Source organism: Callorhinus ursinus, unplaced genomic scaffold (genome assembly GCF_003265705.2).
Source record: "Callorhinus ursinus isolate GAN/ISIS: 27379988/994484 unplaced genomic scaffold, GSC_fseal_2.0 scaffold14, whole genome shotgun sequence".
In the NCBI taxonomy this organism is placed as follows: Eukaryota; Metazoa; Chordata; class Mammalia; order Carnivora; family Otariidae; genus Callorhinus; species Callorhinus ursinus.
Genome location: NW_027397076.1, coordinates 27,704,962 through 27,716,675, shown reverse-complemented (window position 1 = coordinate 27,716,675; position 11,714 = coordinate 27,704,962). Strand labels below are relative to the sequence as shown.

Genomic DNA, 11,714 nt, shown 5'->3' with positions numbered 1-11,714 from the left:
CATAAAATATAACAGTCTTTTGTAAACTGAAATCTCATAGAAAAATCCTACACTTTTATTTCTTCCCCCCCAAATATACTTTGTTCCTTATGTTGCAATTTACACCTGTTTTTAGTTTGTATCCATAATGTATTTTTAGATATAATTACTTTAATACTTTTGTCTTTTAGCTTTTATACTAGAATTAAGTGATTTACCTACTTCCATTATAGTAATATGAGTTTTATACTTAGTTATCATGTTGCTACCTAGCTTTTTTATTTCAGATGAAGAACTCTCTATAGCAACTCTTGTAAGACTGATCAAATAGAGATTAACTCAATCGGCTTTTGTTTATCTAATAAAGTTGTTCTCTCTCCTTCATTTTTAATGGACCAGTTTGCCTGAAGGGATTTTTGCTTGGCATTTTTTTTTTTCTTTAACACTTTGAGTAAATCATCCCACTCCCTTCAGGCCTAAAAGATTTCTATTAAAAAAAAATCTGTGTGCACTCTTATAGGGAATCCCTTGTGCATAATAGTCTTATTTCCCTTGCTGCTTTCAAAATTCTCTCATTGTACTTTGACTTTGACAAGTTGATTATAATTTATGTCAGTATGGGTTTCTTTGGACTTACCTAACTTGAGATCCTTTGGGGTTTCCTAGATCTAGATGTCCCTTTTATTTCTCAGGTTTAGAAAGTTTTCAGTCATTATTTCTTTGAAGAAGCTTTTGGCTCTTTATTTCTTCTTCTGTGACTCACATAATGCATATAGTGGTCTTCTTACTGATATTCCATGAATACATTAAACTTGCTCACTTTTTTTCTTTTTGCTTCTCTACATAACTTAAAATGTCTTCAAGTTAGCTAATTCTTTCTTCTGCTCAGTCTAGTCTGACATCGAACTCCTCTATTAAATTTTTCAATTCAGTTCTATTCTTTAGCTTCAAAATTAATGTTTAGTTCTTTTTAAACATTTTTCTCTTTGTTCAAATTTTTACTTTATTTTCATGTATTATCTTGAGCACATTGAGTATAACGAGTGTTTCAATAATGGTTATTTTTAATTTTCTGTCAGGTAATTCATATACTGCCATTTCATTAAGATTATTTTCTGGATTTTTATCTTGTGACTTTTTTGAGGGGGATCATGTTTCTCTATTTTTTTTTCATTTGTCTTGACTCTTTGTGTTAGTCTCTGTATGTTAAGGCAAAAGTGCCACCTTCCTCTATTTTGTGGATTGGCCTCATACAAGAGATGATGTTCATCAATCCAGCCAGTCAGAGATTTTGTAGACCTCTCAAATACTTGTATACCACCATTTTTGTCTTTATTCTTTACAAGAGAGAGAAACTAATCCTTCGGGTGGTAACTGGAAAAATCAGAACATCAAATGCATTGTCCAACTCTTTCTCTCCCCAGGGACAAGCTGGGAAGTAGAGTTTTTCACTAGTTGTGTGTGTGTGTATGTATGTGGGGTGGTGGTGGTGGTGAGTATTTGTGTCATAGTTCAAATAAGTTTTATTCTCAGTGGTTCTAACATCTAGAAAATGCCATGTCCCATCAGTGCTCTGATTTATGCAACAGAGAAGTCAGTCCTTAGGGCAACCTCTGAAAAAGTTGGAACTTTTGATATGCAGTCCAATTCTGTCCCTACCCAAAGAAAAGCTGGGAGCTGTTTTTGTTGTTGTTATTTTTAACCTGCTTGTTCCATGTTGAGCAGGAGGAGGAGCCATGGTAAGTGCCCATACACTAGTTTAATCTGTTGCCTTATTCCCTGTTGATCCCCAAGGTCTAACATATGCTGAGTCCCATCAGTACTCTGAACTAGGCAAGATAAAAGTTAATCCCTTGATAGCACCCAGAAAATTTGGAATGTTGAATGTGTGATCCTACTCTCCCACCCCAGGAAAAACCTAGTGGCTAGTTTTATTTCTTTTTGGTTTCAGCTTGCTCACTCTGTGCTGAGCCAGAAGGAGCTGTGGTGAGTGGCCACACAGTAGTTCAAACCACCACCTTTGTTCTCTGTATCCACAGGGATCTAATGTAAGTGAGGTCCTGTCAATGCTTCAAGACAGGTAATTAATGCTAATTTCTTGGATGACACCCAAAAAAGTTAGAACTTTGGATGTGTAGTCCATATCTTTTCCTCCCCAGAGAGAAGCTGGGAGCTGGCTTTTTGTTTTGTTTTGTTTTGTTTTGTTTTCTCCCCACCCACTGTTCTGTGTTGAGTTTAAAATGTAGCTGTGGTGAGTGGATGTGTTCAGATTAAATTGCTGTCTTTGTTTTCTATAGTTCCAAGGTTCTGGCATATGTTGATTTTGTCAACACTGAGACAGGTGAGATAGAAGCCATCCCTTGGGCAGCACCTAAAATACTTGGAATGTTGTCTGTGTGGTCTAATTCTCTCTCTCTTCAGGGATAAGTTGGGATCTAGAGGTTTCTTCCAAATTATATGGCAATGTATCAAAGGTGGGGATCATGGCAAGAGGATGTGTCCAAATTTTCCCATCAGTTTTGTAGCTGGCTTCATACTTGCCCAGGCTGCAAGAGCCTTTCATCTCAACTAGTTTCTGGATTTCTCACAGTAAGAATTGATCTGTGTATTGCTGTAGAATCAATGTATCCATTGGGAAAAGAAAGTCCAGGGCTTCCTATTCTGCTATCCTGCTGACATGACCTGAGTCTTACTTGTTTTTATGCCAGCACTTTGCAGAATATCAGACACTTCATGCTTATGGATTAAGGATAGAAAGTAGCATACTATTGAAATTTTTGTGCTATTGATTTATTGAATCATATATTCATTTTTAAAAAAATGAGTCTCTTGTTTACTAAGCACCTTTTTCCTTATTATGAAAGATTCCCCATAGGAAAGACAAAGATAAAATGGCCAACTCGACATACCTAATGCACAAATTGTTCCAGGCTAGGTTTCTTGAAGAAGTCAAATGAAGAGTGTCCTTCTTTTCTGTCTGAATTCTGGACAAAATGAGAGGCAAGATAAAAGGCCAGCAGTTGGAGAATCAACATCTGTCCTTTACTACTGATAAAGGTTAAGAAGGACATAATGGAAAAATCAAAATTGCTTACTGAATCCACAGAAGGAGACTGATTTAGCAGCTTTACACTGGGTCAACCACTCTTACAAAAGAACTGCCACCCGAGAAAAATAAAAAGGAAATGTGGTATCTGTGAGCACTCCTAGAAGGCAGGAAACAAGAATAGTTTACCCCTATAGCACTCCAAATTAACGTACACAAGTCTAAATTATAATGAGTGTGATACATTAATACTGAAACCAAAATATCAATGGATTATTTTTAAAAATAAGAATCAAAAAGTTTTACTAGATTTTCTTAAAGATTTAATTTCACTCATTAATGTTGTCATTGATTTCTGCTAGTAATTAATACATCATTACAGTTTTTATTTATTTCTTAATGACAGCAAGGCTTTGGTTATAATTCTTCTACATTAATTTAGTGGAAGCTATCCAATGGCAATCTATTAGATTTTCCCAGTTAAATTAGCATGATGGACTTTTAATGGGTCTTTTAATAAACATTATGATCAAGAACATTGTGAAATCAAAATCACTCTCAATGACATTTTTGACCTTGTGTAGTAACAGTCCTCAGTCATTGATTCTGGTCCTCTGAGTAATAACTCAAAATGAATTATTAATATATTTCCCTACTGTTAGCAGTGACAAAGTGAACATGGAGTAGGCCAAATTCCAAATTTAACAAGATTTTTTTTAAATATACTATTTAATTAATCTAAAGTTTTTATTTCCTGTCATTGTGGTTCTCCAACTCTGTGATCTTCCTCATTAAAATATAAACAGAAGAGATGAGATTTGATTTGGAATTGAAACAGTAATAGATGTACTATCTATTTGCATTTATGTACTTTATGTCTTAGGGTCTTGTGTTCAGACCACTCACAAAGGCAAATCTTGAGTTTAACTTAACCTAAGTGTAAAACCACATTTCCTCTGGAATCCGAATTCTTAAGATTTTCATGTTCAGTGGAGTGGCTATTTCTCGTTGTTCTGTGAAAACACACATCTAGACTCCTTGAATTAGTGAAAGCAGGAGAACCTCAAAAACTGAACCTTGTTTCTGTCTTAAGAGAAGGCTGCTAAGCTGCATGCTGAGATTCTCCTAGGACATATTTGAAAGAAATTTCTGCAGGTGGTTGAGAGTTGTCCTTTATGCAGCTGTGGTAAATGGAATGAAAATTGCTTACTCTGGGAACATTGAATGTATCGTCCTTAAATTATCTGTGCACCACTTAAATCGTTCACATTGCTGTAGGGATAGGAGGGCTCAGTTGTGTTGCCATCCTGCCATCAACACTGCCTATAAACACTGAGTATTCAACAGAAGCAAAGAAAATCATACCATATTTTTTTTATTTTAAGCTTTTATTACATTTTTATTGCTGTGTAATATATTGTGACTAAGAAAAGATGGAATATATATATAAAGACAAAAAGGGATTTAGGAAAACTTTTCCTGTAATCTATCATTTAAATATAAACACTGTTAATATTTTAGTTAATAACCATTCAGTATATTTATATAAGAAGTATATGTGTTTCTCCTTATTTTCCCTCAAACACTCATGTGATAAGGAATCATGTAACACTAATTAATCAAGAATACTCTGGGGTACCTGACTGACTCAGTCAGTAGAGCATACAACTCTTGATCTAGAGGTTGTGAGTTCAAGCTCCACAGTGGGCCTAGAGCTTACTTAAAAAATAAAAAGAATATTCTATATCATTAATGCTGTATTTTCTAATTAAGTACAAATATGGAGAATTAGAAAAAATGGAAGACAAATATAAATTGAATTGCTATAAATCCTTGTTCTCACAACTACGGAAAATATATTAAGATATAGGTATATATTTCATTTTCCCAGTTTGTATTCTGAATAATTGGTATATTTAAATCATATATTAAGAACATATTCCATGTCAATAGATGTAGAGAAACACCAGTAGCATAGTGATCAAAAGCATTGTCTTTAGGGTCAGATTGCCTGGTTTTCTGACATAGGGCTACCACTTACTTGTGAAGCACAGAACAAATTGCTTAACTCTATTGTACCTCATCTCTATATTGGGAGATGAAAGCACTACCTCCCTGATATAGGCATTGTAAAGCAATTAGTACACAGTATTTTATAAAACATAATATAAAATCTTACAATTGTATTTATACTATTACCGAATAGTTTGTCAAGGGAGTAGATATACCAGAGACTATTTAACCAATTCTCTTTTGATGGATTTTCATAGCATTTTCAATTTTTCACTGCTAAGAAGAATGTATAGTCCTTATACATTCATCCCAATACATTTGTCAAATTACAGTTTTATAATGCATTGTACTAAATGGGAAGTCAGAAATTATTCATTTGAGAGAATTTTAGGAAATACAGAAATGTTTAAAAACTATTAATGGAGTATAGTTGACATACAATGTTATATTAGTTTCAGGTGTACAACATAATGATTGGACAGTTCTACACATGACAGAGTGCTCACCACAATAAGGGTGGTTACCATCTGTCACCATACAGTGTTAATATAATAATATTATTGATTATAGCCTCTATGCTGTACTTTTTCATCTGTGTCACATATTTATCTCATAACTGAGGTTTTTACCTCTTGATCCCCTTCGCCTATTTTGCCCATCTCTCCATGCCCTTATCCTCTTGCAAACCACCAGTTTGTTCTCTGTATTATATCACCTTTAAACTCTGAAACATAAAGGAAAAGTATTTATGTGAAATGCACAGTGAAGAAATGAAATAAAATCTTACTAATGTGTTTAACAACAATAGGTTTTCTAATATACAAAAAAGGACTTTTTAAATAACATGCAAAATCTTACAGTAGAAAATGCTTTCATAATTATTTTTAATCAGAAAACTCCCCCCAATCCATTGAAATGAAAGCAAAAGAAGTGAACTGCATGCAGTTTCTGTGTCTGAGAGCAATGAAATCTCTTCAGTACAAGCATTAACAGGCATTTTGAAAGACTATAGAAAAGCATAGTATCGGCATGCATTAAAAATGAAAAGGGAAATTGGCATATGTGTGCTAGTTGCTCCATCTTTTCCTGAATCTCACTAAATGCGAAATACCCCATCTCTATAATCCTGTAAAGCTGAAACTTGTAAAGCCAAAGGGTCTGTAATTGTTAAAGTTAAAAGTAACTTTTAAATAGCCCAGAAATGGATGTTCTAAACTCTGACTTGTGTATAAGAACTATTTAGCTATATAGTCAAACTTGTACATGTGATACACTACAATTTTGAAAGCACACAGAAAGTTTAAGGGACTCAGGGTGATTAAGTGATTATAAGAGGAGGGTAAAGGAACAGGGTAATAATGTTAAAAAAGAAGAAGAACTCGTAGTTCTTCCTCAGACTTAATTTGTCTAAGATTGTGGAGACCGAAGGAATATACTGCTATTTCATCGAGTGGGGTCATTTGTACTATGATGTCCTGAAAATGTGTCAGATTTAACTAGGGGATCAGAGTAATTAGATTGGGTATAAAAATGTTTCAGTAAATTTCTTATATAGATGTGAAATTGCATGTAGCTCCCTTAAAGAGAAACTTTGGTTCAGCACCCCATCCACATTGAATTAGGATACATATCCCAAGTGTCTCATAACTCTTCCCTTGATCTCTCATAACCATACTAAACAGGGCCATCAAAAGTGATATTCTTGATACTTAAAACATAATGTCATTCTCTTGTCTTACTCTCTCCTTCTGAGCACATGCAATCATCTTTTATTTCTTGCTGATTTTTTTATTGTGGTAAAATATTTATAATATAACATAAAATTCACCATCTTAAACATTTTAAAGTGTACAATTCAGTGGCATTTAGTACCTTCACAATGTTGTTCAATCATCCCTGCTATATAGTTCCAGAATGATTTCATCATGCCAAAAAGAAACACTGGACCCTCCAAGCAGTGACTCTAGATTCATCTGTCTCCTCAGCCCCTGGTAACAATTAAAGTGCTTTGTGTCTCTATGGATTTAACTATTCTGTTTATTTAAATTTAATGGAATAGGATAACCAGTATTCCATCGTCTGTGTATACCACATCTTGTTTATCCACTTATCAGTTGACTGATTCTTAGGTTGTATCCACACCTTGGCCATTGGGAATAGTGCTGCTATGAATATTTGTGTTTGAATATTTGCATTCAACTATTCTGAGTATATATCTAGAAGTAGAATTGCTGGATCATATGATAACTCTATGTTTTACTTATTGAGAAACTGCCAAACTGTTTTCCATAGCAGCTGAACCATTTGACATCCCCACCAGTAGTGTATGAAGGTTAAAATTTCTGTACAGCCTTACCAACAGTTATTTTGATTTTTTATTATTATAGCTATCCTAGTGGTTGCAAAGTGGCATGTCATTGTGATTTGTATTTTAATCTCCCTAATAACAAATGTTATAGAGCACTTTGCATGTGCTTTTGGCAATTTTTATAACTTCTTTGGAAAAATGTTCATTGAATTCTCTTGCCCATATTTTAATAGGATTGTTTGTCTTTTTGTTGGTGGGTTGTACATTTTCTTTATGTATTTATGTATTTTTAATACTAAGCACCCTGATCAGATATGATTTGCAAATATTTTCTACAAATTTGTGAGTTGTCTTTGGCTCTCTAGTATCCTTTGCGCAAAAGCTTTGAATTCTGATAAAATTTCATTTGTCTGTTATCTTGGGTTGCTCATGTTCTTTGTGTCATAGCTAAGAAATCATTGTCAAATCCAAGGTCATGGTTTACCTGCTTTATTCTGATGGTTCTAGCTCTTAACTTTAGACCTTTGATCCATTTTGAATTAATTTTATACACTCTGAGGTAAGGATACGAATCCATTTTTTTTTGTACATTGTTATACAGTTCTCTCAATACCATTTACTGAAAACACTGTTCTTTCCCTTATAAATGGTCTTGGCACCCTTGTCAAAAATCAGTTGGCCATGGATGCTTGATTTCTGTACTCTCAAGTCTATTTCATTGGTTTGTATGCTCATCCTTATGTCAGTGCTACACTAAGTTTGATTACTGTAGCTTTGTAGTTCGTTTTACAATCAGGAAATGTGAGTTCCCCAATTTTGTTTTCCTTTTTTGATATTATTTTGGCCACTCAGAGGATCTTGAAATCCCATATTAATTTTAGGATTAGATTTTCATTTCTGCAAAATGGTCATTGGACTTTGTTGGAGATTTCATTAATTCTGTAGATTGCTTTGAGGAGTACTGCCATTTTAACAAAATTAAGTCTTCCAGTCCATAAACAAGATACATCTTTCCATTTATTTAAGTCTTTTAAGACTTATTTAATCAGTGTTTTGTGGGTTTTGGTGTACAAGTTTTATACTTTCTTTTTTAAAATTATTCCTGAGAATTTTATTCTTTTTAATGCTATTATAAATGGAATTCTTTTTTAAATTTTCTTTTTAGGATTGTTTACTGATAATGTATAGAAATGTAAATAATATTTGTGCATTGATGCTGTATTGTGCAACTTTGTTTCAATTTGTTCGTTACTCTAATAGTTGCATTTGTGGATTTTTTAAGATTTTATATATATAAGATAATATCATCTGAGAATAAAAGTGATTTTACTTCTTCTATTCCAATTTAGATGCCTTTTATTTATTTTTCTTGCCTAAATGTGTAGGCTATAACTTACAATACAATGTTGAAGTGCAAAATTGTCTTTTTCCTGATTGTAAGGGAAAAGCTTCAGTTTTTCACCTTTGATAATTATGTTAGATATGGGTTACTTATAAATAAACTTTATCTTGTTGAGAAATTTCCTTTCTATTCCTAGTTTGTTGAATCTTATCATGAAATGGTATTGGATTTTTGTGAAATGTTTTTTCTGAATCAATTGAGATGATCATATTTTTGTGGGATTTTTTTGTTTGTTTGTTTTTAGTTTTGGTTGTCGTTTGCCTTTCTTTGTTAATGGGGCATGTTATATTGATTTTTGTATGTTCAACTACTCTTACATTCCTGGAATAAATCCCACTTGGTCATGGTGTATAATCCTGTAAGTAGGCTACCAGATTCAGTTTGTTAGTTTATTGTCCAGGATTTTTGGATTTTTGTTCAGAAAAGATATTGGTCAGTTTTCTTGTGATGTCTGGCTTTTATGAGATTAACCTCATAGAATATGTGAAGAAAGTGTATCCTCTTACAACTTTTGAAAGAGTTAAAGAAGGATTTGAGTTAAGTTTTCTGTAAAAGTTTGGTATAATCATTAAAGTAATCTGCTCTTGCACTTTTCTTTGTTAGGTGGTTTTATAGGGGCATTTCATGAGGTTTTAATTTGCAGTTTTCTTATCACTGATGATTTGAGTACTTTTCATATACTTATTAGACATTTTTCTTATGTGAAGTATCTGTTGAACTCTGTCCTCAATTTAAATTGTTAGCTGTCTTTTTATTCTTGGGTTGTAGGAATTGTTAATATATCCTAGACGTAAATCAGGTATATATTTGTGAATATGTTTTTTCACAATGTGTGGCCTGCCTATTCAATTTATTGTTTCTTTAAAAGAAATTTTTAATATTGATGAAGTTGAATTTGTTAGGATTTGCCTTTAACAATTATTAGTTTGTTCTAAGATGCTAGAAACTCTGTTGTTCTGGATTTAAGTCTTTTGTCAGATATATGAATTATAAATGACTTCTTTTGACTTGTGTTCTGCCTTTTTGCTCTTTTTTTTTTTATTATTACAAGTTAAAATTTATTCTCTGTTCCCCATATTGTAATTTAACTGAAGAAGAAAAAAAAAACTTGCCACCATACAATCAATTTGAAATAGGCTGTTTAGGAACAACAGTAGAAAAAGAAAGTGTACACAGGAATGCATTACATTTTGACCAACAAAAAGGTTTGACCCATTCTGGCTTATAAAGCAAGATACCAGTGTCTGTGATTTTGAAAATTCACTGAAACTTTTTCCCTGCACTGGTTCCTTTGTAATACATTTTCTTGAGTTCCACCCATGACTGCCACAGTAACAGCCCTGGCATCAGAACCCACACGCTATTGAAAAATACCAGATAGACCCCAAAGTAGAGCCAGTTGTCGGTGTTGAGGTTGGGGCTTCCCATAAGCCAGTCTGGGAAGAAGGTCATCCACCCGCCATACAATTCACACACGCACAGGGTAATCTGTATGAAATGCCGGTAATATTTCTCCTTGACTATGGCATAAATGAGGACTAATGCCAGAGACCCATCCAGGACCACAGTCAGAATTTCCAAAGACACAATGGTTGGGTCAAAATAAAGCCATCTTGCGTCAGCTTTGCCATATTCTTTCCACAATGAAGCAATCAAGCCTTCGGAATCCGCAACGTTTCCTACAAAAGACAAGTAGACAAAAGGGCCTTCCAGGGCGAAATGCACCAGGGCGTCGTAGCAGAGCCAGGCGAGCACCCCGCGGTCTGCCGACCCCCGGCCGCGGCCCAGGCGCAGGCCCAGCGCGCAGCCCGCGAGCAGCAGCGCGGCGCACAGCAGCAGCGAGCGGCCAGCCACCGCCCCCAGCTCCCAGCCCGCGCCCATGCGGCCGGCGGCCGGGGGCCCTGGACAGGCGCCTTTTTGCTCTTTTAATGATGTCTTTTCACGATCAGAAGTTCTTAATTTAATGAAGTTGACTTTGTCAATCCTTCCATTACTGATTAGCATTTTCTGTACTCCATTTAAGAATTCTTTATCTCAGGATGCCTGGGTGGCTCAGTCGGTTAAGTATCTGCCTTCGGCTCAGGTCATGTCCCAGGGTCCTGAGATCTAGTTACGCATCAGCCTCCCTGCTCAGAGGGGAGCCTGCTTCTCCCTCTGCCTGCCACTCCCCCTGCTTGTGCTCTCTCTTGGACAAATAAATAAATTTTAAAGATTTTATTTATTTGACAGAGAGAGACACAGTGAGAGAGGGAGCACAAGCAGGGGGAGTGGGAGAGGGAGAAGCAGAAGCAGGGAGCCTGATGCAGGGCTCGATCCCAGGACCCTGGGATCATGACCTGAGCAGAAGGCAGGCAGACGCTTAACATCTGAGCCACCCAGGCTCCCCAATAAATAAAATCTTAAAAAAAAAAAGAATTCTTTATCTCAAGCTCATCAAGATATTCTCCTATACTTTATTCCAGAAGTTTTACTGTTTTTCCTTTCACGTTTAGATCTATGATCTATTTCCATTTAGCATCATTTGTTGAAAATAAATCCTTCATTTATTAAGCATTATTTTTTTAAAATAAATTCTTCCCCCCTGAATTAATGATATGCCTTTGTTACAAATTAGGTAATTTTCTCTCTCTGTATATATACATATGTCTCTGGACTCTACTTTCAGTTCTATTAGACTGTTCTTGTATCAATAAAGTGAATATTATGAATATGAAACTTTATAAAAAGTTTCACATTGAGTAGTGTAGGACTTTCAACTCTGTTGAACTTCTTTGATAATTTCATGGAAAACACAAAACCTTTAGAGTTGCACATAAATTTTTAATTAGCTTTCCAAGTTACATTAAAATTAGTATTGAATTGGATCTATAAATCAATATGGGACAAATTGACACCTTAACAACATTTACTCCTCCAATACAAGAATATGGTACATTTTTTTCCATTTATTTAGGTTTCATTAAATT

General features: G+C 34.6%; 1 protein-coding gene across 1 annotated transcript; it reads right to left on the bottom strand.

The window, feature by feature from the left end:
- Positions 1 to 9,792: 9,792 nt before the first annotated feature.
- Positions 9,793 to 10,652, bottom strand: LOC112831164 (emopamil-binding protein-like). The gene has a single exon (XM_025881369.2). The coding sequence runs from the start codon at positions 10,627 to 10,629 to the stop codon at positions 10,009 to 10,011; it is 621 nt and encodes a 206-aa protein (XP_025737154.1). The 5' UTR covers positions 10,630 to 10,652; the 3' UTR covers positions 9,793 to 10,008.
- Between the last annotated feature and the right edge of the window lie 1,062 nt (positions 10,653 to 11,714).